The sequence below is a fragment of the Panulirus ornatus genome, chromosome 63 (assembly GCF_036320965.1).
Source record: "Panulirus ornatus isolate Po-2019 chromosome 63, ASM3632096v1, whole genome shotgun sequence".
In the NCBI taxonomy this organism is placed as follows: domain Eukaryota; kingdom Metazoa; phylum Arthropoda; class Malacostraca; order Decapoda; family Palinuridae; genus Panulirus; species Panulirus ornatus.
This window is the reverse complement of record NC_092286.1, coordinates 14,935,736-14,963,542: the sequence shown is the minus strand read 5'-3', so window position 1 is coordinate 14,963,542 and position 27,807 is coordinate 14,935,736. Positions and strand designations below refer to the sequence as shown.

The window sequence follows — 27,807 nt, the reverse complement described above, 5'->3', positions numbered from 1 at the left end:
TTCCAGGAGAGTATTCGGTCGTCTCCTCCCTAGAAAGTTAAGAGCCCCCAAACCTGAAGCAAAAGTGGAAGAAATACGGTGCATAGAAAGGAGATTCCCAAATTAAAGTGGTAGCCAGGAGGCGTAATAAAAGAGCCTCCTTCCCAAGCGATAGCCTGAAGCACACTGAGGCGGGTGGCTGGTGCTCACTCCGTTAGAAACACTAGTTAGTCTTAGTGACTAGTTGTACGTTGATTTCATCCTGATAGCGCCATAGGCATGTACCCACAATGAACCTTACCCGTGTATCACCTCTTAAAATATATGGGGGTGAGGGGCGACCAAGGTTTTATGAGGACACTTTAATCTGCGACTCACTAGGATCAAGAAATGTAAGTTCTCTCATAAAGTGAGATGAGCCAAGGGCCTGTGTCGGGTGTGGTATGGTGTGTGTGTACCTCTAGTTCTCAAGGCTAGGGAGGTGCGAGTAGGAGGGAGGAGGAGACAGGGAGAGGGAGAGTTGGATGTTCAAGGTCGTCCACAGAGTTGTCTCCATCCTCTACGTCTTTCCAAGTCTTCCCTTCATGATTAGTGTTGTCGTCGACATTCTTCTTTCTTCCTCCTTCCTTCCTTCATCGTCGTCTTCTGCTTTCTCTCTTCTTTCTTCGTCTTCCTTTCTTTAGGTTCTTTCTCAACTTTATCATTATCTTCATATTATTATGATTATTATTTTCATTATTATTATTAATATTATAATCATTATCATCATTATTGATGTTATTTATATTATCATTATTACATCATTACCATTCATATTCTTTGACTCATTCTTCTCTTCTCCTCATACATTCTTTCTATTCTATGCATCGTTTTCCTTCCCTTTTCTTCGTTCTTCCCATTTTCTCCTTAGTTCCTTCGAGAACACGGCGAGTGAATATCAAATTTCGCTGCGACTCGCGATCTGCCTCAGTGTTCGCGCTCCACTGAATTACGTACAAATTGCTGTCTCGTCGCCGACTACCGCGCCCTCCACACAACCATACAAACACAAGACACGTATTTTAGCGAAACTGTCGCGACTGAAAAAAAAAAAAAATGAAAAGAAAATAGTTTTCTGAAAATATCTAAATGTATATCTCAAATCATATATATATATATATATATATATATATATATATATATATATATATATATATATATATATATATATATATATCCCTGTGGATAGGGGAGAAAGAATACTTCCCACGCATTCCCTGCATGTCGTTGAAAGGCGACTAAAAGGGGAGGGAGCGAGAGGCTGGAAGTCCGCCCCTCCCGATTTTAATTTTCTAAAAGATGGACTAGAGAAGGGAGCCAAGTGAGGATATTCCCTCTAAGGCTCAGTCCTGTTATTAACGCTACCTCGTTAACGCGGGAAATGGCGAATATATATATATATATATATATATATATATATATATATATATATATATATATATATATTGTGTGTGTGTGTATGTATGAGTGGTTGGGCCATTCTTCGTCTGTTTCATTGCTCTACCTCGCTGACGCGGGAAACAGCGATTAAGTATAACATATATATTTATTTATTTATGTATTTTTGCTTTGTCGCTGTGTACCACGTTAGCGAGGTAGCGCAAGGAAACAGACGAAAGAAATGGCCCAACCCACCCACATACACATGTATATACATACACGTCCACACGCAAATATACATACCTATACATCTCAACGTATACATATATATACACACACAGACATATACATATATACACATGTACATAATTCATACTGTCTGCCTTTATTCATTCCCATTGCCACCCCGCCACACATGAAATAACATCCCCCTCCCCCCGCATGTGCGCGAGGTAGCGCTAGGAAAAGACAACAAAGGCCACATTCGTTCACACTCAGTCTCTAGCTGTCATGTATAATGCACCGAAACCACAGCTCCCTTTCCACATCCAGGCCCCACAGAACTTTCCATGGTTTACCCCAGACGCTTCACATGCCCAGGTTCAATCCATTGACAGCACGTCGACCCTGGTATACCACATCGTTCCAATTCACTCTATTCCTTGCACGCTTTTCACACTCCTGCATGTTCAGGCCCCGATCACTCAAAATCATTTTCACTCCATCTTTCCACCTCCAATTTGTTCTCCCACTTCTCCTCGTTCCCTCCACCTCTGACACACATATTCTGTTGGTCAATCTTTCCTCACTCATTCTCTCCATGTGCCCAAACCATTTCAAAACACCCTCTTCTGCTCTCTCAACCACGCTCTTTTTATTTCCACACATCTCTCTTACCCTTACGTTACTTACTCGATCAAACCACCTCACACCACACATTGTCCTCAAACATCTCATTTCCAGCACATCCACCCTCCTGCGCACAACTCTATCCATAGCCCACGCCTCGCAACCATACAACATTGTTGGAACCACTATTCCTTCAAACATACCCATTTTTGCTTTCCGAGATAATGTTCTCGACTTCCACACATTCTTCAAGGCTCCCAGGATTTTCGCCCCCTCCCCCACCCTATAATCCACTTCCGCTTCCATGGTTCCATCCGCTGCCAGATCCACTCCCAGATATCTAAAACACTTTACTTCCTCCAGTTTTTCTCCATTAAAACTTACCTCCCAATATATATATATATATATATATATATATATATATATATATATATATATATATATATATATGTATATATATATATTATATATATATATACTATTCGCCATTTCCCGCGTTAGCGAGGTAGCTTTAAGAACAGAGGACTGAACCTTTGAGGGAATATCATCTCTTGGCCCCCTTCTCTGTTCCTTCTTTTGGAAAATTATAAATGAGAGAGGAGGGTTTCGAGGCCCCCTGCTCCCTCCCCTTTCAGTCTCCTTTTTCGACACGCAGGGAATACGTGCGAAGAATTCCTTTTCCCCTGTCCCCATGGATATATATATATATATATATATATATATATATATATATATATATATATATATATATATATGTGTGTATATACATATATATATATATATATATATATATATATATATATATATATATGTGTGTATATACATATATATATATATATATATATATATATATATATATATATATATATATATATATATATATATATGTGTATATATATATATATATATATATATATATATATATATATATATATATATATATATATATATGTATTGTTTTGCATTAACAAAAATATTATTCTCTGCATCATCGTCGTTTTTTGAGGGTTTTTTTTTTTTAGTTGAAATTGGACGTATAAATGATTTTTTGTTTGGAGAGATAATTGCGCTGCGAGAGCATCAAGATCTATTTATATACTGACAGCGAAAGATTTTTTTTTCTGCTTTTGCGCAGAATTTATGATATTTGACGTGGAAGTTTATGAAGCCTGGAGAATTGAAAAAGAAATTTGAAAAAGTTGAAATAATTCTGGTCATTTTTTTTGAAGTTTTTTGAGAACGATAGTACGACCGAGGATCACGACGAGACGACCCTTTTTTTCGTATGATGGCCTGACCTTTGACCCAAGTCTTGTGGGTGAGGTCAAAGGCCAGGTCATCTTGATAACCCAAGGGTCGTACCCTCGTGCTCAGTGGGGTTCAAGTGTGACCATCCAGGGATCCGACAGACGGACACATGCCCCAGGGTGATGTATGCAGCCTCTCAGCAATGTATGGGAGGACCTTCCCTCCACTGTACATACAGGGAGAACCTTCCCTCCACCGTACATACAGGGAGGACCTTCCCTCCACCGTACATACAGGGAGGACCTTCCCTCCACCGTACATACAAGGAGGACCTTCCCTCCACCGTACATACAGGGAGGACCTTCCTTCCACCGTACATACAAGGAGGACCTTCCCTCCACCGTACATACAAGGAGGACCTTCCCTCCACCGTACATACAAGGAGGACCTTCCCTCCACCGCACATACAAGGAGGACCTTCCCTCCACCGTACATACAAGGAGGACCTTCCCTCCACCGCACATACAAGGAGGACCTTCCCTCCACCGTATGTCCACAGGTTTGGCTGAAGACGCTCCTCTCAGAAGCCGAGGAACAAGAGGAGTTTGGGAACATCCTAAATACACTCCTGCATTACCTTATGAAGATTTTGTTGTATGGGTTTTCCATTGCTTTCAACTTCCATGGACGGTATGGCAGTAAACCCTCAGATCCACCAGTATGTTAGGTGCCTGACCCACACACACTTAGGTGCCTGACCCACTCACAGTCGCTGGTGTGAACGTGTCGTACGTGATTCCGTAATCTCATCTCTTCATATGGCTTTGTTTGAAGCTCGATGCGCGTGTGATATCCCACCTCGCGAGCAAAGGTGTCTTGAGAATCGCCCCACTGGATATATATGTATAAGGCACGAGAGAGGCAGATAGAACTGGTGAGTGTCGTTGTGGAGGAGAGAACAGCATCTTTTCTCTCTCTCTCTCTGTAGTCGGTATTGCCTTGACCCCATGGGCTTCGGCCGTCCTGGGAAGTATTCACTCCACGCCCAGGGTGTCAGCAGTTGGCTTGATCCAGCCACTTCCCCAGCACACCAGAGGGATCGTCAGAAGCCCGGGTGGAAGGTCACATCGATCTCCAGAGCAGACGCAAACTTCCTGTTGTAACAGACTTAGCCAGACGCCGCTCCCACGTCTCAAATCCGACACGTGTTGTTTATATATATATATATATATATATATATATATATATATATATATATATATATATATATATATATATATATATTGGAAAGGATCACAATTTTGCGCGTGATCAAGATATTCCTATGAGTCCACGGGGAAAATGAAACGCGAAAAGTTCCCAAGTGCACTTTCGTGTAATAATCACATCATCAGGGGAGACACAAGAGAGAAATATAACAGTCAGTTGATATACATCGAAGAGACGAAGCTAGGACGCCATTTGGTAAACATGTTTATATATATATATATATATATATATATATATATATATATATATATATATATATATATATATATATATATATATATAAACACCATGAGCTTGATTCGAGCCCTGATTAAAGTGTCGGGCCACCTCGGCCTCATTCTTACTCGCTGTGTTCCATCGACATATGTGTCACACCATCGGAGTCGCGCTAGATTAAAGTCCATGTTACCCCCACTGAGATGAGGTGGGACATGGCCAGAAAACAGTGGGCTGCGGACGGTGGCTGTGTCTTCTAACCTCCGTGTGGCTGAGGTGGCCAGACGCCCTGAGTCAGGGTTCGAACCCGTGTGTGTGTGTGATTATTCAATTCCACATCCCAAGGACCCCTGTTACAGGGGCCCCCTACGTCTTCAGCCCTGTGCTACAATCAGGAAAATTATGGATTCCTCTTGTGGAAGAAGGGCTTCATCTGAGGTTTTACTCTTTGTCACCTGACGATGGTGCAAGATCGCGTCACCACATGGAGGCGGAGTCCGCCAACACTTATTATCATTATCATTATTATTATTAGTAGTAGTAGTAGTAATATAATTATTATTATTACTAGTATCGTTTTATCCTTATCATAATTATTATCATTATCACTAGGTACAGTAGGGTTGAGGGTCAAGTCAATTGGGAGGTGAGTTTGAATGGAGAAAAACTGGAGGAAGTGAAGTGTTTTAGATATCTGGGAGTGGATCTGGCAGCGGATGGAACCATGGAAGCGGAAGTGGATCATAGGGTGGGGGAGGGGGCGAAAATTCTGGGGGCCTTGAAGAATGTGTGGAAGTCGAGAACATTATCTCGGAAAGCAAAAATGGGTATGTTTGAAGGAATAGTGGTTCCAACAATGTTGTATGGTTGCGAGGCGTGGGCTATGGATAGAGTTGTGCGCAGGAGGATGGATGTGCTGGAAATGAGATGTTTGAGGACAATGTGTGGTGTGAGGTGGTTTGATCGAGTGAGTAACGTAAGGGTAAGAGAGATGTGTGGAAATAAAAAGAGCGTGGTTGAGAGAGCAGAAGAGGGTGTTTTGAAGTGGTTTGGGCACATGGAGAGGATGAGTGAGGAAAGATTGACCAAGAGGATATATGTGTCGGAGGTGGAGGGAACAAGGAGAAGAGGGAGACCAAATTGGAGGTGGAAAGATGGAGTGAAAAAGATTTTGTGTGATCGGGGCCTGAACATGCAGGAGGGTGAAAGGAGGGCAAGGAATAGAGTGAATTGGAGCGATGTGGTATACCGGGGCTGACGTGCTGTCAGTGGATTGAATCAGGGCATGTGAGGCGTCTGGGGTGAAACCATGGAAAGCTGTGTAGGTATGTATATTTGCGTGTGTGGACGTATGTATATACATGTGTATGGGGGTGGGTTGGGCCATTTCTTTCGTCTGTTTCCTTGCGCTACCTCGCAAACGCGGGAGACAGCGACAAAGTATAATATATAATATATATCACTATGATTAGCAGTATTAGCATTATTTTATTATTATTTTATAATTATTATAAAAATCATTATTATCATTATTTATATTATCATTACGATCATTATTATCATTATTATCTTTATGATCTTTATCATCACTATCATCATCATCATCACTATCATCATACAGCACACACGGTCCCCCCCGTTCACGTAGAGAACATGTTGTTGTGCCCGCATGACCTCTCCCTCTCCCTCATCCAGGGGTACCTGCAGCTTTAAGGCCGTGGCCACCGTCAGTAGCCGGGAGAACACGGCTCCTTTGTAGCGAGAAGTTCTTTGATGAGAGTGAACTCTCGTTCACGAGATGATGACGATGATGATGATGACACAACCTCACCAAAGGCAACTCTTCACCCACAGAGTAACGTCAAACAGGTCGAGTCCGGTAACACTGGTAGCACCTAATATATATATATATATATATATATATATATATATATATATATATATATATATATATATATATATATATCATACTTTGTCGCTGTCTCCCGCGTTAGCGAGGTAGCGCAAGGAAACAGACGAAACAATGGCCCAACCCACCCACATACACATGTATATACATATACGTCCACACACGCACAAATGCATACCTATACATTTCAGCGTATACATATATATATATACATGCACAGACATATACATATATACTCATTTACATAATTCATACTTGATGCCTTTATTCATTCCCGTCGCCACCCCGCCACAAATGAAATGACACCCCCTTCCCCCCCGCACGCGCGCGAGGTAGCGCTAGGAAAAGACAACAAAGGCCACATTCGTTCACACTTAGTCTCTAGCTGTCATGTATAATGCACCGAAACCACAGCTCCCTTTCCACATCCAGGCCCCACAGAACTTTCCATGGTTTACCCCAGACGTTTCACATGCCCTGCTTCAATCTATTGACAGCACGTCGACCCAGGTATATATACTCATAACCACGAAACAATATAGGACATACATGAAAAAGGCATGACTTAATTTATGATGTATATGATGAAGGAGGACTGAAAGGTCATCGTATACCAAGAACACGTCACAGGCAAGCTCGAAGAACAAATATGATCTAGCAAGAACACCTAAAGAAGAAAAAGAGGATGACGATCAAGCGAAAGCAGTGGCAAGCAGAAGAGTGCAGCAGGATGAGAGAGTAGAGAGGACAGTCCACGTTAACAAGAACACTGCCACGTAAGAGGAGAGAGAGAGAGAGAGAGATGAACACACGAGGGAGGAGGAACACCTGACGCTTCGTCAGGAGGAGACAGGGAAGCACTGCGGAGGGAGAAGCCGGCAGCCACCTACCACACACACAGAGGAGGCTCTGGGTACCTGCAGGTCACGTTGAGAGGCGCGGTGGTTGCTCTGGTAGGAGGGGTGCTGCCTGGGATGTCCCCACGAGCAAGGCAAGGGCGTGGCATTGATAGCGGCGCAGCACGGGTCCTGACACGCCCACGGGGATGGTGCCAGCAACCTGCACTTGGCACATTCCCCCTCCACGCCACCGCCGCCCCAGCCACTCGTCACCACCGCCGGGTAGATGTGGGCGGGGTAGGGCGTGAGGCCGGGACACTGGAGGTTCGGGCCGCCTTTGCAGAGGTCGGGTTGGCACCCGGCACAGCCGGGACTGGTTCCTGGGTCGTCACTGCAGGTCTGCGGCGGGCGGGCGATGGGCTGGCAGCACGGGCGGTGGGCGGAGGTGCGGTAGTTGCGTGGCAAGGTGTGGCTGACCACATCCAGACCCACCACGGCCCGACCACTCTTGACCCCACCCTGACCAGTGACCATCTCCATCCTGGTCCCTACGCCTCGCTCAGCACCGCCATGGTCAAACTGTACTAGGTTACGATAAGAAGACCTTCACTTGTCTCGCTTCAGCGACGTCCTCGTTCTGTGTCCTCGCCTTCAGCAGCATGTAGCTGTCTGAAGCCCTGGCGAGAGCTAAACCCTTCGCCGCTCAACCCCCTCACCTCGTTTTCATTCCCGAGGTTACAACGCGCACCACCACAAACACTGACCTGAAGGCATTTATCATGTCAACGCTCAGTTCTCCCTCAGGCCCCAGCACGTTACACCTGGCATTGCTTCGTCTCAACAAGGGTTCGTTTTCTCTCTCTGTGTATCCGTTTTCTTTATTTCAAGAAAAGATCTTTCAGTTTTCCAATTTTTGATTCACTGTTAACCACACTGGCCTGAGCAGACCGTCATTGCTAAAAGGCAGCACAGATATTTCCGACATTCTTAGCAAAATTATCAATTCGATTTTACCTTTACAGGAATATGTTTCTCTCTAAAAGCACTATTATCTCCCTATATCTATACACGTATATTTCTATACATATCTATTTTCTTGTTCATAGACGGACAACTGATTTATTCATGTATTGATAGATATTTTCGTAGGTTCCTTTTGTTTGCTATTCGCGTAGATCCACAGCTATCTCTCTTCCTTATAACATCACCTCCGTCATTTCTGTTACACGAGAAAATGGTTATATGATTTCATTGTATGGCTTAGATTTATTTTTTGTTCTTCTTTAGAGAGATTGCTGGGTGTCCTTGTTCCTGGGAAGGGGTCGGGAAAAAACACAATTTGGGTTTCTTTTGTTATATTCGGGTATTATGCAAATAGGATATGTATCTTCTTTTTTTTCTCTCTCTCTCTCATGTTTGTATGATTACTGTTTGTGTGTTACAGGGAAAGAGCCTTACACTCGTGTTGCCCTCTGTGTGTGTGTGTGTGTGTGTGTCTGTGTGTCTGTCTGTCTGTCTGTCTGTGTCTGTGCAAGTTCGACATGGAGAAAAGTTTGATTAAACTTTGGTATCAAATATGATTCTGATGTAACAAGTTTTTCTCTCTTTTCAATTTATAGATAAAAGAAAATGAGTGAAAATTTGCATATACGGCAAAATATAAAAGAGTTATAGTGTGACACGTCATGCAAGAACATTATCATGATATTTTAGAACATAGGTAAATGTTCAGGAAGAACTTAGCCACGTATGAAGAGATAATTGGAAATTTCAGAGAATGAAGGATTGAAACTTAGCAACATGGAATTTTGAACGTTTTTGGGTATTATGTCGGACTGATATGCGAAAGGTAATTGACTTTTCATATGCATCATTATTGATTCCATTATTTACAGAGGCACTAATAAAGGCAAATGCACGCTTGAAATCTTTAGGAAAGCAATTTCCCGCAACACAAAAAATGAATTGATGCTCGAATCGTGATGTATAAATTTATAGGATTGTTTGTAATGCTAAATGTGGATTTGCAGCATTGAATCCTTTATGAAATGACAAAATCGTAAAATCATGTGTGTATATATATATATATATATATATATATATATATATATATATATATATATATAGGGGAAACTGGGTAGAAAGAGCACTTTCTACTTATTCCCTGAGTTTTGCAGAAGGCGACTAAAGGATGCGGGAGCGCGGGGATGGAAACCCTCTCCTCCTTGGATATTACAGGTTGGAACAGAAGGAACCAAGTGAGGAGTATTCCTCCTCCTCCCTCCTCCAAGGTTCAGATTGAGGTGAACGGCTTGTGGTGCGGTGTGTTGATAAAGATCTGTTGATTGGGAATACCTGGTTTAAAAAGAGAGACACGCGTAAAGTATACATGGGTGTGTAGGAGAGGTGGTGCGGGGGCGTAAATTTGATAAGTCCTAATCGACATATGTGCAAAGGAGAGCTTCTTGGATGAGAATGTGCTGCGGAGGGAGGGGTTCTTGTGGGATGTCTGATCATTACTTGGTGTAGGGGAAGGTGAAGGTTTGTAGAGGCTTTAGGTAAAAAAGAGCGAGTGTGATATGGGTTAGAAGAGGATTGAGGGAGTGAGTGTGCTTATAAATGGGGCTTGTGAAAAGAGGTAATGGGAGATACATGACTACAAAATACTGTGAGTGCAAATGAAGCTCGGGAAGAATGTAAGGAATGGGACGTATCTCGGGAAGCTGTGCTTACACGTGCGAGAAAAGTGTGAGTGTGTGGGGTGCGGAAGGTGGGAGGGAGGTGGACAGATGAGAGAGGATAATGAGTGGCGAGATGGCGAAGCCGAATTGCTCATGAAAGGGAAGAGAAGAAGCGTTTGGGCGCTTTTTGCGGGGAAGGAGTGCAAGTAACTGGGAGACGTACAAGAGTAAGTGGCAGATGGTCAAAAGGAAGGTGCAAGGGTTGAGAAACAAAGTGAGTGCTCGAGCATCAGGAAACTTTCGGGAAAATAAGGAAATGTTTTGTATGAACGTCGAAAATGTGAGAAAAAGAATGATCATTATCGATTTAGGGTGAGAGATGTGGTGTGTTTTGGATGTGGAGGTGTACGAAATGAGAGTCATGGGTAGTGGTATGGTAGAAAAGAGAAGAGGTGATGAAAATCTTGCGTAAGATGAGGTGCGGCAGAGCGGCTGGGGTTGTAGATGATTTCTTTTAGGAAAGGGATGTGTCTGCTGTTGATTATTTACATAGGATTCTCAGTTCATGTATGGTTCATGATGAACTGCCTGATGCTTTGCGGAATGGCTGTATAGTGCCATTGTATAAAAACCGTGGGGTACAAAAGTAAGCGCTCAAATTACAGAGAAAAGACTTTTTTTGAGTATCTCATAATTTGTATGGGAGAATTGTGACTGAAAGCGTGGTTGGCATGCTTGGAGTTTCAGACTTGGGAGGAGCAATTTGGCTTCAGGAGTTGTAGAGGATGTGTAGGTCAAGGCTTAAGGTTCGAGGCTCAGATTGTCAAGGCTGAAGGTTCAATGCTCATATTGTCAAGGCTTAAGGTTCAAGGCTCAGATTGTCAAGGCTTAAGGTTTAAGGCTCAGATTGTCAAGGCTTAAGGTTCAAGGCTCAGATTGTCAAGGCTTAAGGTTTGAGGCTCATATTGTCAAGGCTTGAGGTTCGAAGCTCATATGGTTCGAGGCTCATATTGTCAAGGCTTAAGGTTTGAGGCTCATATTGTCAAGGCTTAAGGTTTGAGGCTCAGATTGTCAAGGCTTAAGGTTTGAGGCTCAGATTGTCAAGGCTTAAGGTTCGAAGCTCATATTGTCAATGCTTAAGGTTTGAGGCTCATATTGTCAAGGCTTAAGGTTCAAGGCTCATATGGTTCGAGGCTCATATTGTCAAGGCTTAAGGTTCGAGGCTCAGATTGTCAAGGCTTAAGGTTCAAGGCTCATATTGTCAAGGCTTAAGGTTCAAGGCTCATATGGTTCGAGGCTCATATTGTCAAGGCTTAAGGTTCGAGGCTCAGATTGTCAAGGCTTAAGGTTCGAAGCTCATATTGTCAAGGCTTAAGGTTCAGAATGTACACACACAAAAATCTTAATACGCTTGATTTTGTTTTTGGGAGCGCGCGAGCGCGCACACACACACACACACACACACACACACACACACAAGCACAAATTCACCAATACATACCGTATATATATATATTACTTAACACATACAGGAAAAAGACACCAACAAATACCGTTGCAAGATGAAATCAAGAGACGAATTCCTTTTGTTATCTCCTCATCCTTTTACAACAGATGCCAACCAACGTGCCTTTATCCTCCCTCCCCATATATATATATATATATATATATATTCGAGCTAAAGAATAGGCCATGCCTTACACGTGACATTTTCACAACAGCTGCAAACGCAACGCGAACTCGTACGAAGGGAGGAGGGCGCATGTTAACTGATGAGAACTGTTACGTGGAGGAAAAATTCTCTCTCTCTCTCTCTCTCTCTCTCTCTCTCTCTCTCTCTCTCTCTCTCTCTCTCTCTCTCTCTCTCTCTCTCTCTCTCTCTCACCAGCGTAAAAAGGCTGAGCCATTCTTAAGTCTCACCGTTTCTTTATTTAATATTTTTTTTGTTGTTTTTTTTGTTTTAGGGAGAAAATTTATCCCCAACCAATCTCCCCCCATCCCGTTCCAACTCCACGTCATTTAGCCCAGCGTTCGCCTCCGTGAATCCGGATTACCGCAGCTAAGTAATCCGCGTTTGCAGGCGCGTTTGCGCGGCCGGTCAGAAAATCAACAACACGCTCGGTCCACTGGGCAAACAACAGGGGGGTTGGAGGGTGGTGTTGCGTCGCCACACTGACCAGCGGGCGCCTCTACTGTAGCGGCTCAAATCCGCTGTATCAACTTGACTGTATCGGCCTTGACGTTACGGGCTCTGGGGACGTGTTGATCCCGGAATGCAATATACACCGACGGTGTCAGCGAGTCGGGTGTAGAGAGGGAGGTTGGGGTAAGGGGGTCGCTACTGTCACATATGTCCGTCAGTCAGTTTATTGACTTACGAGGTCGCGCGTCTCTCTCTCTCTCTCTCTCTCTCTCTCTCTCTCTCTCTCTCTCTCTGTTGAGGGAGCTCATCATCAGTCAATAGAAAATATGGTGGGGAATATATATATATATATATATATAGAAGGTTGCAAAAGACAGAAGCGATGGCTGATGAAGAGGAAAAAGTTAAATAGAAATTAAGGGAAATGTATTGAATGACATGTAAACAACGAGAAGGGGATGGAATACCTTTAGAAAATGAAAAAAAAAAAAAATGATAAATGACTCAACTTTTGATTGACCCGGGAAAATATTCCATGACATGAGTGAAGGGGGCAGGAGCCAGTGGCACACTCGTGTGCAGATGAAAAAAAAAAATGATCCTGTGAAAGGATTTTTATTTTGACTGGGAAACAAATCAACTTGGCGATGAATATGTAACAAAATCATATGAAAGATGAAAAAAAGAAAAGATTGAATTGGGAAGAAGGAAGTGATAGCATGGCACGAAAGAAGATGATAAGACATCATTCTAACAGATGAACTAAAGAAACAGCAGAAATCTAGGAATTGATCCTTTCCAAGTGGAAGAAAGTTATAAAAGTGACCCACATAAAAATACACTAAATACCCATTAATTGGTATAGATCCGAATCCAGCTCTGAAAATAAATGAATTATTGATAGCGAGATAATTAATGAAGCAGTGTAGACATCATAAGAACTGTTGAAATAACTCAAAATGAACATAATGTGATAGACCAACTCTAAGGAAACTTGGTAACGGGACTTGCTGGAATGCTGGAAGTCCATCAACAGCAGAACTGAACATCGTTACTTCTGAGACACAAATCTTATGTAGAAGCAGCAGGGCTGAACTTCATGCCATAGCATATGTATCAACACTACACAGAGGGTCGTGACTCAATATGGTGGCACAAGTCTTGTTTCTTTGACGTAAGGCGTGACGAAAATCTCTGAACGTGTATAGTTAACAAACACTTATTGACAAGCCGAAAAAAAACACCACCTAAAGCCATCGTGAATTTTTTAGCTGGTAGAAGTCAACAAACTCAAATTAGTAAATCACCAAAAACAGAAAGTAATTTACTTTCAATAAGCAATGAGAATGGGAAATGTTATCCTTGACTTTGTCCCCAGCGTTTGGTCGAGTAGATTCCAGAATCTTGACAGGGAAGGTAACGTAGCATAACGAGAAAGGTAAAGGAGGATCAAATAGTGGATAACATAACGAGAAAAGTAAAGGAGGATCAAATAGTGGATAAATTGAGGATCTAAGAAACAGATCACTCTGAGTGGTGAGATACAAACTCCTTCAAGTCAGATGAAAGATGGCTTGACAGGTTCATCATGGGAATATCAGACCTTAGATAAGTCATTAAAAGTATAGATGACATTTTTCAGATGAAACTGGAGTTACTGTGATCATCCATTGGAAACCAGAGACAAAATGAAGAGGGAATTTAATAGGATATGTATATATGTTTACGAAGGACAGCGTAGTTACTATATATATATGTTTACGAACTGGTGTTTCTATAATGATCCATTGGAAACCAAAGACAAAATGAAAAAGGGAATTTGATATATGTATATATATTTACGAATGATAGCTCAGTTATATATATATATATATATATATATATATATATATATATATATATATATATATATATATATATATGTTAACGAAGAACAACCTTGTTACATATATATATATATATATATATATATATATATATATATATATATATATATATATATATATATATATATATATGTTAACGAAGAATATCCTAGTTATATATATATGTTTACGAATGACACCTTAGTTGTATATATGTTTACAGAGGATAACCTGGTCATCCTTAATGTGTTGCACGTTCCCATAGGTTTCACAGTAAGTATATACAGTAGTAATACAGGGAAGCTTTGGTCAAAAAAACCGCATCTAGTGTGGAGCCGACCCCGTCCCACTTCGTAAATATTCATGTCACCAACCCTCAGTTATATGTCAGGTTATACTGTGTTAATGGACCCGGTGTACGAAACGAATTTCAGATCTAGCTAGAGACAGATGCATTGGGAAAGGACGTTCTTGTATGGTTGGTGTCTCCGAATCTTAGTTGAATATTAACAATAGATATTTCCTGATAGAATATGTGTCATTCCTGGGTGCAGTCTATCGAAGAGCGATAAGACTTAGTAATCGCTCTTTGTTAAATTTCCAGTCCATTGAAGAGCGATAATCGCTCTTTCTTAAATTTCATGTTAATCTGGTATTGAAAAATGCTGTAACTATTGATAGTCTTAAATCTATTTTTTTGGTGAAATCAAAAGATAAGCTTTGTAGAAAAAAGGAAAATAAAAAAGTAACAGTAGGATTAGTTTGCAATGAGCAGAAGGCAATTAGGAGAAACTTTAAAACGAACGCGATGTGATGATGATGGTGAGAGATTTTGAAACACACAGTTTTCCAAAAAGTGAAGGGAACATCTCACTGAGGGTCAAGTAGGTAGGTACCTCGGTGCCTGGGCTTGATCTAAGCTTTGCTCGATAGCGGCCTAATGCAATTCGCTGGGGGGGGGGGAACCCCACTTGAGAGAAGAGAACGTATTAGACTCAGTCGAGATTGGATAAAAGTTTTGTAAAAAAAAAAAGAAAAGAAAAAAGAAAGTGATCACTGGTAGTTTACTTTTTAAGTTACCCTTGAACCCGCTTATAATTTGATGGTCAGCATGAAAGCCATGAAAAGAGTATCAGATATTTTCTTTTTTTTAGGCTCGCTTGTCTTAATGATCGCACTATTTGTGATGGGCGAGCCTGGGATGATATCATCTGAGAAAACGACACCGACGTAGCTTAGGAAGAGCTTCAGCAAAGATACACGAAGCCAGAGGAGTGGAGGGAGCATGTGTGCGAGTGGAGGGAGCATACGTGCGAGTGGAGGGAGCATATGTGCGAGTGGAGGGAGCATATGTGCGAGTGGAGGGAACATACGTGCGAGTGAGGGGAGCATATGTGTGAGTGGAGGGAGCTTCTGTGTGAGTGGAGGGAGCTTATGTGTATGCACGTAGCAGACGATTGTTCTGGAAACCTAAAACAAAATTATGTGCTTTTTTTTAAGTGTAATAACCCATGATAAGCTGAAAGAAAGCGTATAGCCATCAGAATATGATATGTAAATTTGCTCACAAAAACTTACGAGACTTGCACGTATACTGCAAAAAAAAAAGAAAATAGCAAAAGAAACTCTAGGGAATTTTATTTGTCTTGTTAGAAAAAGAGAGAGAGAGAGAATCACCAAGACAACTGGTCCACTGATTAAGAAAAACGGGCGCTTTGGGGTTTTTTTTTTGGAAACACTGAAACCAAGACAAAAGATCGTGGAGGATCTTTTTTTTATCTTTCCTCTATCAGTGTTTCCCACTGTAGACCCAACTCATACACCTGTCCCAGTTCCATTTCTCGGATAAAAGGGAAGAAATCACAACATACTGATATATGCACAAGGTGAAGATATATTATCAGCATTAGATGGAAACAAAGGAGATGAGATGGCAGGCCTAAATAGATTTCATTCGCAAACACTAAGAAAAAAAACAGTTGAAATCTCGATCCATAAACCCAAGATTACTCTTTCCAGCAAGTCACTTGCCACGGGCGAGGTAGCACGTCTCTCTTATTTCCAAAGGAAGTGAGAAATCTGCCAAGAGTTGAGCGCTGAAGCCCCTTGGCAGCAGAAGATGGACAGATGGTTTGGTGAAATGATTCTGGACGAAGCCAGGACTCAGGCAGCTGTACAACGTACCAGACAGCAGCACCAGTACTGTTTGATGAGCAGGAGGTGGACGGAGTGTGAGCACTGTGCGCTAACCCGGCCTTAACGTCAGAATCTCGTCTTAGGTTCTTAAACGAAGGTGGACTGTCTCCAGTTTCCTGTCTTTGGTATTTCTCCTCCTCCTCCTCCTCCTCCTCCCGCTCTTTCTTCTCCCACCGCTCCCTTCCTCATTTATATATATTTTTTTTACTTCCTTTTAACATCCTTCCTTCTTCTCTAGCTCTTAATCTCCCTATGAGGCGCGCATAATCACCGCAAATGACAATTAAAGCCCCCCCTCCTCCTCCTTATCTCGAGTCCATCATCATTATACCCACACACCTCCCATCATCACCTAGGCCGCTGCTTCCTCCTCTCCCATCCCCTCCGAAACACTGCAACCACCCCCTCCAACACCACCGCATCTCGCACCTCCGGTAAATCTCAGAGCATTAGCCAAAATGATGGTCATAGTTCGTGGGTATTTTCCCACCTGAAATAAAACTCAGGTTGGATGTTGGCGGTGCTTTGAAGGCGTCTAAAATGTAGATGAGGGAAGAGCTTGGATGAGGGCTGGTGGGTGGACGAGTCTTGTGAGTGGGGTGGGGCTGGTATGTGGACGAGTCTGGAGTGTAGATGGGGCTGGTGGGTGGACAGTCTAGTGAGTAGGGATGGGGCTTATGTGGACGAGTACAGGCGTGTAGATGGGGCTAGTATGTGGACGAGTCTAGAGTGTAGATGGGACTGGTGTGTGGATGAATCTAGTGAGTGGATGGGGCTTATGTGGACGAGTCTAGCATGTAGATGGGGCTGGTATGTGGACGAGACTAGTACGTGGATGAGGCTGATCTGTGTGGGCTAGGCTAGTGTGTGTGGATGGGGCTGTCCTATGGATAGATGTAGAATACAGAAGGATATGGGGTTGTAGACGAGTGTAGTGTATGGATGGGGCTGCTGTGTAGATAAGGTTAGTGTATGGTTAAGTCTGGGGATCTGGATATGTCTCTCGTCCTCTTAGGACCGACGCTAATCTAGACACCCAGCTACCATTCCAAGGGATAAACATGTCGAAATTTATTATATCCAGTTTATTTTTTTATGAAATCTTTAACGAGGAAAGCATTATGAGTTTTTTGTTTTGTTTTTGTTTTTTATGTGCATTTGTCTTAAAGTGAAAACGCCGTAATGTTCATATCTGACGCAATGGAGAACTTCCCAAGCCAACATACAATAAATCGTACTTACTTTTAGTTGCGTATGTGACACATTGTTCTCTCTCTCTCTCTCTCTCTCTCTCTCTCTCTCTCTCTCTCTCTCTCTCTCTCTCTCCTTCATTACCACTCAACCCGCCGCTGGGGACGTTTGCACGTATTACAAAAACAGGGGAGAAAAAAAAAAATCCTTGTAGAATTATTGCAGTAGTTGCTCTCCTAAGTTTGAGTTTATTGCCTTATAAGTCTCTTGACAGACTTACATACCTTCTGTGTGTGTGTGTGTGTGTGTGTGTGTGTATATATATATATATATATATATATATATATATATATATATATATATATATATATATATATATATATATATAAATATGGGGATTGCTCAGCTGAGTGGGAGTACTCCTGTTGATAGAGTTGGACAGCCGTCGCAGTTTTCAAAAAGGGTTCGGCTGGAGAATGGAGCTCTCTCTCTCTCTCTCTCTCTCTCTCTCTCTCTCTCTCTCTCTCTCTCTCTCTCTCTCTCTCTCTCTCTCTCTCTCTCTGGTGTCAACTGATTGATTCCGACTGACAAAGCTTCTTGAAAATGGGGAGATCGTGGGGAGGGACTTTGAACTTTTAAGCAATTATGATGACAAAAGGATAAAGTTAGATTGCGATTTGCTTCGTAAGTGGATGACACAAGGATGAAGATAAACTACGATTTTCTTTCGTAAGTGATGGATTGAACAGCGGAAAGTTTCTCTTGTTTTCAGAACCCGTTCGAACTCTGCGAGTGATTCGTTCCAGTCTACGGACAACGTCCATGGCTGAATGAGTGTATCTTGCGAAACCTTTGCTGAAATTCTACAGAATAAATGTTATTTCGTTTACTGAACTGCTACAGGGCCATTGTTGTCACGTGAGTTTTCGCAGCGTTGCTTTTGAACCAGTTGCTTCATGAGTCTTCAGTGTGCTTCTCCAGGGGTCACTGTTGTCTCATGAGTCAACGCTGAACTGCTTCAGAACCAGCGTTGTCTTGAGAGGGTTTCACCGAAGTGCCTTAGAGTTACTGTGATTCTCTGAATCTTCACGAAACTTCTTCAGAACCACTATATAGACTCGTTAGTCTCCATTCACCTACTTGAGAACTATCGTAAGTCTTCACATAACTGCTCCTGAACCAGTCTCATGAATCATCAGTGAACAGGTTCAGAAACGCTGTTGTATCATAAGTCTTCACTTGACGGTTTCAGACACTTCTCCTCCGTGAGAAAATAGTAGGGAAACAAACCATATAATTATTTGATTATTTTACATTGTGCTTCGAAGACTGTTCGACTGAGGAGGGGGAAAAAACTGAACTGGAAAAAGTGGACGGCCTGGTAGATCAAACACGTCTTGAGATTCGTATGGTGACAAGGAAGGTGACCTGGGACCAGTTTACCTTCGAGGAAAATTCATCAACAACCTCTATAAACCTGATCTTGTAAGAGAGAGAGAAAGAGAAGATTTGAGCGAGCGAACACACCTGAAGAAGATTTGAGCGAGCGAACACACCTTAAGATACTTTAACGCAATTCAATCACTTTAATCAGAGAGATCTTAAAGCTGGTGTTGGCTAAACGGTGTAAGTTTCATAGCTCAGGTGTCTTAAGGAGGCTTGGGCAGCCACTGCCACCACCGCCGCCCGCTGCTGCTCCTCCTCCTCCACCATCAGTCCCTACGTTGGAACTGTGTGTGTGTGTCTCCAGCCACAAGACACACTCCTTGTCATCATGAGCCAGGATCCAAACTGAAAAGTAACGCAGAGAGAAAGATGCCCCCACCATCGTCTCATCTCAAGGCAGCTGCTCGAGTTTTGGTCCTCTACTACTACTACTACTTCCCCACCCACCTGATCGAGGTAGGGTCAGGAATGGACAAATGAACCGTGGAGGGAGGGAAAAAATATCATCGCTTGGGTTTCCCTGAGAAAGTGATAGTACAATGAGGTAGAGATTTTTTCCACTCCACCGCCTCCTTGCCCCACACCAAAACCTACTCCTTTACCCTCTTTTCCTCGCCTTGTACGATATTTAGGGAGATGTGGGTAATATTCTTGCCTCCCCCTATCCGCCGGGATGCTCCTGGCATAAAAGACCTAAAAGATTTTTAAAGGGGGCGGGGGGGTAGGGGGGGGGGGCGTGGTTGGGCCTGATACGCTGGTGAGTCGGAGTCCCCACCCTCACCCCTTCGCCGACGACATCCAATATCACAAAACTGTGGAGAGTTTACGGTAAGCACGCTCCAACCCTGCTATAGATAAGTATAGATCCCCTGGTATATATATATATATATATATATATATATATATATATATATATATATATATATATATATATATATATATATATATATCTTTTCTTTCAGACTATTCGCCATTTCCCGCGTTAGTGAGGTAGCGTTAAGAACAGAGGACTGGGCCTTTAGGGGAACATCCTCACCTGGCCCCCTTCTCTGTTCCTTGTTTTGGAAAATTAAAAAAAAAACGAGAGGGAAACGAGAGGGATATATATATATATATATATATATATATATATATATATATATATATATATATATATATATATTATAGTAGATAGATAGATAGATAGATGAGAATGTAAGAGGAAGATATGTTCTTCCACCTTGCTGAGGGAAAGTCCTCGTCTAATGTAAACAAGACCCCGACCGGGTAGAAGAACAAGCTCTCATAATCCAATTTGGAAATTTACAACACAGCTGAGATAGGTACTCCCCAGCAACATCCTGGAAAGGGAGGGAGAAAGTATAAAGTGATATACCGGGGTTTCCAGAGGCGGCATCACTTGACGTTCATTTGGTCGAACGGGAGGATGAGCAGCCTAAATTCGAACCTTTGACTTCCCTTCCTCGGGAGGCCCGTGATTGCATCATGGTCAGCAATGCTAACCGCTACAACTCCTCTCCCCTGAACATCGATCACATTCAGGGGAAAAGCCGCTTAAGTGCCCATTTCATCTGCAAGAACACGTCGCTTTCTTTGCTTAAGTAGCATAAAAACAAACCTCGCTCAAGCCAGCAGATGAACCGTGATGGTATAAGACAGCCAAGAGTAGGTTTGTGAATTGTGACGCTGAACAAATGAGTGTAGGTTTGTGAGCCTTGTGACACTGTTTGCACCAGTCTGATGGATGAGATGACTAAATAAGTGAGTAAAGATATCCACAAATGGGAGAGTAGACACTCAAGCAGAGTAGATACTCAGATAATGAAGTACATATGACAATACGGGTGACAGGTATACGTTACAATGGCCACTACTGGAAGATAGACAGAGCTGGGTGGCGGCGCGCCGTGTCACATCATCCACTTAGCGAAGAGCGAGCGAGACCCTTTGCAGAAACCCTCAGTAAGAACAGATCCCCCCACCATAAGCCACGTCACTACGACGAAGACGGAGCAGTGAGGACGAAGGTCTGGGATGCTGGGAGGGAGGTGATGCCTTCAGAACTTCCACACGAGGGTGGTCCTCTCTCTCTGTTATCTCTCGTGTCTCTCTACCCCTTTCTTTCTCTTGTTTCTATCTCTGTTTCTCTCTTTCCCTTGTTAATCGAGCCAGCCAGCAGCAGGCGGGCCTTTTATCTTCGGATGACCTGGAGTACTACCCCCCTCCACCTCCACCTCCCCTCCCTTCACAACAAAAAGGCTTCTTCCAAGTCCTTTTTCTCGTTGGTGGAAAAGGGATTCAAGTGGCTTTGTGGTGCCAGTTTAGACTTCTCGAGCCAGCTTGCCACAGCGAATCTTCTGAAGTGAAGAGACTAAAAGATGGTGTAACAAAGGATGATAAGACACACACACACACACACACACACACACACACACACACACACACACACACACACACTTGACGTTCTTCACCCCAGACGAAATGTCATAGATCAATATAGACTTCAAGACATATATATATTTTGAAGAGTATATGCCTGAAATACATACGTTGTATGATACGAGGAGACATGGTCTTGCCATACATGTTCTGAGTGACCACTTCACTGAAGAGGAGTCGATCAAGATTGTGAAAATAGATATGAAGTCGACTCATAAAGAGAGAAGATCGACATGTGGCATATGAGCTTGATGATCATACCATAGCCCTATGGACTGAAGGAGAAAATACTGGAACATCAGAGAGAGAGAGATTTTGCTCAGGAACAAATGAGACGACAGAGGATCAAACCAACGTACCTCTTTTTTTTTTTTTAGAGAGAGGAGTAAGTACCATTTCCCGTTCTCTCTTCTAGTCTTTCATCCTGAACATCTTAACTATATTTATCATTTTTCATCCTTCAGTCACCGGACACACTCGGGGGTTTTATAAGACTCTAAAATCACTGACTTGGAAGCACCTATAAGACTTCAAATACTGACTCGAGTCATGGCTGTTGCATCGAAGGTTTTTATTAAAGGGTTTCTGTACTCCTTTCGACGCTTGAGGGTGTTTTCGATCGACGCAGCTGCCCTTTGAACCTTAGGTGATGGAAGTCTTCGTAACATTGATTTGAGTTCGTTTGATAAATTCTAGGAAATGTCATCTAGAGACTAATTTAGATATTTTTTTTCGTTTTCTCTCCTTTGGAATTTATGAGTTTTTTCATCCGACGAAGGTCGAAGATAAAAGCAAGAATACATCATGTTTATGTACGATTCTGTAAGACTGCAAATCTAGGTTTCTGAAATGATCTTTGGAGTCAGTTTTCCTTTATTCTCCTTAAGGCAAATGTTGACAGACACTGGACATAGACTGACCTGACATTGAAACGAATCTGTCCGGATATGTGGAATACACTCACGGTTATGAAATAGATTTCCCCGAGATGATATTGGAATCTACAATCATAGGCCACCTTTATGTATCAAGGCTTAGGCAATGTACTTACACGGGTTGCATATCAGGTAACACTACACACTGAAACACCCACCTAAAGTGGGGTTGCACTGCCAGCACGTGAGGGAAGCCCTTCTTCGTATGGAGTATTTGCACACCAGGTTAGGGAACCATTTTCAGCATGAGATTATAAGGTAGGCTAGCATTAAACACTACTACCACAATCTTATTAAGAAGAGACTGGTATTTCGTTCGTCTAGGGGTTCCACTGTCTTTATTGACTTGAACTGTTGAACACACTCAGCGAAGTAGACCCACAAATATGAGACAGTATCGCCAACATGGAGTAGTGTCACTCGATCAGGACAGCGCCTTCAACATGATGAATCATCACCAACATATAAGCCTGCACATCATAACGTACGGGAGTACATTCACCCGACTACCAACTGTATGTAATTACCTCATAGAACTTCGCTAACAAAATGAGGCAACATCATCATAATGGGACATTACTATCAACCTGGGTCATCACATCCAACGTAAGATAACACCACCAATATAAGACTTCACTACCCTGACATAAGAGGCAGGACCACCATCATTTGTGATCACCATGATTACCATATGGCAGAAGCATCATCATGGGACACTTCATCTAACGTAGTCCACCATCGCTAGTCAAAGACACCAGCACCAACATGAGACTCATCCACCAACATAAGTCGACAATTACCTTATGTCACCAGCACCAACATGAGACTCAGCCACCAACATAAGTCTCCACTTATCTTTCTTCACCAGCACCTACATGACACTCAGCCATCAGCATAAGTCTCCACTTATCTTTCTTCACAAGCACCAACATGACACTCATCCACCAGCATAAGTCTCCACTTACCCTACGTCATACTCACGACTGACATATATCACAACATGAAGAAGCCCCTCCACCAGTACACAAGGACCAACAACCAACATGGGGCAGAGCGACATCATCATCGACACTTACGAGGGAGAACGCCACGAGATGGGGAATACACACGAACTTGGCTCGACCCCCTCAGGTTTGGGGGGGGGATGTTCTGAGGCTGGAATGGGAACGTGGACTCGCCAGTGGCCTGAATCTGGAAGATTTGTCTCGTTAGTTTGGGAACACAAGAACACTCACTCCTTTATCAAAGCAGGATGGCGGTACGACCCGGACGAAGCTAAATCAAACTGTTTAAATCAACATAGTGATGGGCTACGTATTAACATTCCAGGAAATGTCTGCCAGACACCAGCTGTCTTTCAAAATCTTCGGCAAGTTGAGATTAACAATCAGAAGAAAGAAATTCATAAAACGAAACCAAACTGACTTTTCAGATGGCGTTAAGGAGAACCAAGTCGGAACCTTTGCGAAGACGAGGGAAATGGAAAGCCTCCTTTTGGATGGAAATCGGGTTGATATCGCCCACCCAAACTAGTGTGGCGTTTTACGGCCGAAGTTTCGCCTCTGAAGAATATCACATCTGATGCCAGATACTGACGTTGCGTCGGGCGCTTCGTTAACCCTGATAGATACGGTAGGAAGGTATGTTTACGATGGGCCTTCGAGAGAACACACACACACACACACGTCCTACACGAACCGGATGAAGACTTGTCTTGGGCTCTTGGTTACGGAAGCTGTAAACCTCGACCTCCCTGATCATTTCCGTGGTGAAATACAGGTGTAAGACCAATGTGGCATTACGTAGTTAAGAATTGCCTTCCCGGAATTTCAGTAAAGGTGAAATTCGAAGGTGATGGAGTTCCTCCTAGATGTAAGGCCCGGAGTTTATATAGCTCCTCAGACACGAGGACCCCCTTTCGAAGGTGTAGGGCCCCTTAGCCTTTGCTACTTAGTCACGATGGTCCCTCCGAGATACAGGGCCCCCTTCCAAGACGTAGGGCCTTCCCTGCATGTGCTCCTCAGACACCTTCGTCAGTCGAATCCTGACGTAACTTGGGAGCTGATTCTGCAGTCGCAGATAACAAAGTGAAGGTACTGACAGTAATGATAGATGGAAAGGATGATGGAACAGATGAAAATGTGGAAGAGAAAAAAGAAATCCATATTAAGAGAGAAGAAGGAAGAGAAGGGATAGAGGATGGAACAGAGATGAAGACACACAGAGGAAGGTGGGAGGGATGAATGGAAGACATTGAGGTAGAGGAGAGAGATGGAAAAGAGAGGAAAAAGGATAACTTATGATACCAGTGATAATTATGATCGTGATAACAATGATAACAATAATGATTCTGGTAACGGTGTTGATAACGTTATCATTAATGATCGTACAGATTATGATGATAATGGAGATCATTGTAATCATGATGACATTACTGATAACAAGTAGTATGGTAGTGATGTGTGTGTAATGGTAATGATAGCAATGATAATGATGATAACTAATTATTATTATTATTATTATTATTATTATTATTATTATCATTATTATTATTATTATTATATTATCATTGTTATTATTATTTTATTATATTATTATTTTATTTTATTGTCATTATTTTTATTATTATATTATTATTATTATTATTATTATTATTATTATTATTATTATTGATATTATTATTAATAGTAGAAGTAGTAGTAGTATTAATATTATTGTTATTTTGTTATTTCATTATTATTTTATTATTATCATTATCATTATTATTCTATTATTATCATTATTATTATTATTATTATTTTATTATTATTTCATTATTATTTCAGTATTTCATTATTATTATATTATTACTATTATTCATTATTATTATTATTATTATCATCAGTATAGCGCTACCCATTTTAGAACACTGCCATGCCCGTCAGCGTAAAATGTATCCTGGCTTGTCCACTCCTGTGAGTCTGACAGCCAAGCTACGAGGTGTCAACTGTATCAGCTCGTCACAGCTGTGCAAGATCTTTCCCTACGCCCAGGCCCCGAGCTGGTGGCCATTGATCTTCTACTTGAGGGAAGGATGAACAAGTTGGGTGGACTATGTTACCCCCTGCCCGCGCGGGTTATCGAACTCTGGCCAATAGAATAGCAGTCACGAATGATACTTATGTGACCATAAGAGTGATAGATGAAGTCTACCGAGAATATGAAGAGATAAACCAGCTTATAAATGTAGTAAAACGTACATATCTTCCCTGGATAAGTAGATTAGTTACACCTTCTGAAACTGAAATGAAAGAAAACGGTTTGGTTTAACATCTGGAGTTATGAACAGATTAAATGTATCGTCCACTCCACTGTCTGTCACTTACGTAAATACGATGATCATAACTGTAGACCAATGTTAAGAATCGCCCATCACATCTCGTACATATACAGACGTTTCTCGTCCCTTGGAGACGAGTATAGAGAATCCCATCACCTAAGCAACGGAAATGTAGAAGTGAGTTGTTTTCAAAGACAGTGAACTGTAAATAAATAAGATCAAACCTGAGGATATGGTATTTGAAGGAGATCCAGAAGGTTTGAACTTAAGATCAAAATGATCAGATACCACAGACAACAGAACTGAAACCCCCTTCGAGTCAAATTACCAGCAGTGGTGAGTGGGGGTTGGTTATTCACACAGAGACAACCCAAATGATAGAAAGAAAGAAGCATTCGAAGTAGAGATGAAGAGACTTGTATTAGTCAACACTAAACACAGTCCAGTATTAATACATGCTAATGAAACATGGTCACATTCCAATGCAGATGTAAATACATAGATATAGGCAGAAAATCAGGCCATGAGAATCATCTTGGACTAAACCAAGCTGGAAAGAATTAAGTCACGAAGAAAATATGGAACAAAATCGACTCTAATGGCACTAATGACCTGTAATGTAACACGCAAAGATGAGATAAGGTTGAGCACAACTGGAGGGGGATGGTTGAAGGTAGAATTCCTAACATAATGCATCACTTGGTATGGTCGGCAGTAGACCAGCCAGCATGCATACCTGGGAGGAAAAAAGAAGTGGAGAGGATGACTTCTCAGGATACCTTATCGAAAACTGTAGAACTGGAAGACTGGAGTGGATCAGATACGATGGCATTATACGAGAGAGAGAGAGAGAGAGAAAGGAGTGAGGGGAAATGGTGTGTGTGTGTGAACACTGGCCTCCTTGCATGTTGATGTGATACCCACACATCAATCTTATCTCCAGACAAGACTTAGAAACAAACAGATGATAGCGATAGTAAAAAAAAAAAAAAATGTCATTCTTATGCGACCAAAAAAAAAAAAGAAAAAGCAAAATTCTATGATTTTTTTTCTGATTTTTTTTTTTCTCTCACTCGAAAAATGGTTCACATCCGTTTGGGCTATGTTGTGATATGCCTCTCCCTCAAAATAATTTCCATGTGGTACATGACAACAGCATTATCATCCACATATGAGCCATGACCCCAGACACCTGCCACCGACAAAGCATTCTCCAACATCCTCAAAAAAAAAAAAAGTTATTAAATAGATAAAATCAAGCCCCAAATTTCCAACATTAATCATAAATTCCTCACATTTTTTATGATGATATGGAAAATTCGCAGCGGACTTTAGCAGTAAATGGCATATATATATATATATATATATATATATATATATATATATATATATATATCCCATGAGTCCACGGGGAAAATGAAACACGAAAAGTTCCCAAGTGCACTTTCGTGTAATAATCACATCATCAGGGGAGACACAAGAGAGAAATATAACAGTCAGTTAATATACATCGAAGAGACAAAGTTAGGACGCCATTTGGTAAATATATATATATATATATATATATATATATATATATATATATATATATATATATATATATATATATATATATATATTTACCAAATATATATTTTTCCCTGGGGATAGGGGAGAAAGAATACTTCCCACGTATTCCCTGCGTGTCGTAGAAGGCGACTAAAAGGGAAGGGAGCGGGGGGCTGGAAATCCTCCCCTCTCTCTTTTTTTTATTTTTTTTTTTTTCCAAAAGAAGGAACAGAGAAGAGGGCCAGGTGAGGATATTCCCTCAAAGGCCCAGTCCTCTGTTCTTAACGCTACCTCGCTATCGCGGGAAATGGCGAAT

At 41.9% G+C, this 27,807-nt stretch overlaps 1 protein-coding gene across 4 annotated transcripts in view; it reads right to left on the bottom strand.

The window, feature by feature from the left end:
• LOC139745838 (uncharacterized) overlaps positions 1–27,807 on the bottom strand; it is a 239,931-nt gene that overhangs the window by 197,044 nt on the left and 15,080 nt on the right. For 2 of the 4 annotated variants that reach the window (XM_071656434.1, XM_071656436.1), the window contains exon 2: positions 7,780–9,039. In XM_071656434.1, the coding sequence (XP_071512535.1) occupies positions 7,780–8,268 (489 nt within the window). In that variant the 5' untranslated portion in view covers positions 8,269–9,039. The remainder of the gene's footprint in view (positions 1–7,779; positions 9,040–27,807) is intronic. The other 2 variants (XM_071656437.1, XM_071656435.1) reach the window with 2 other exon arrangements.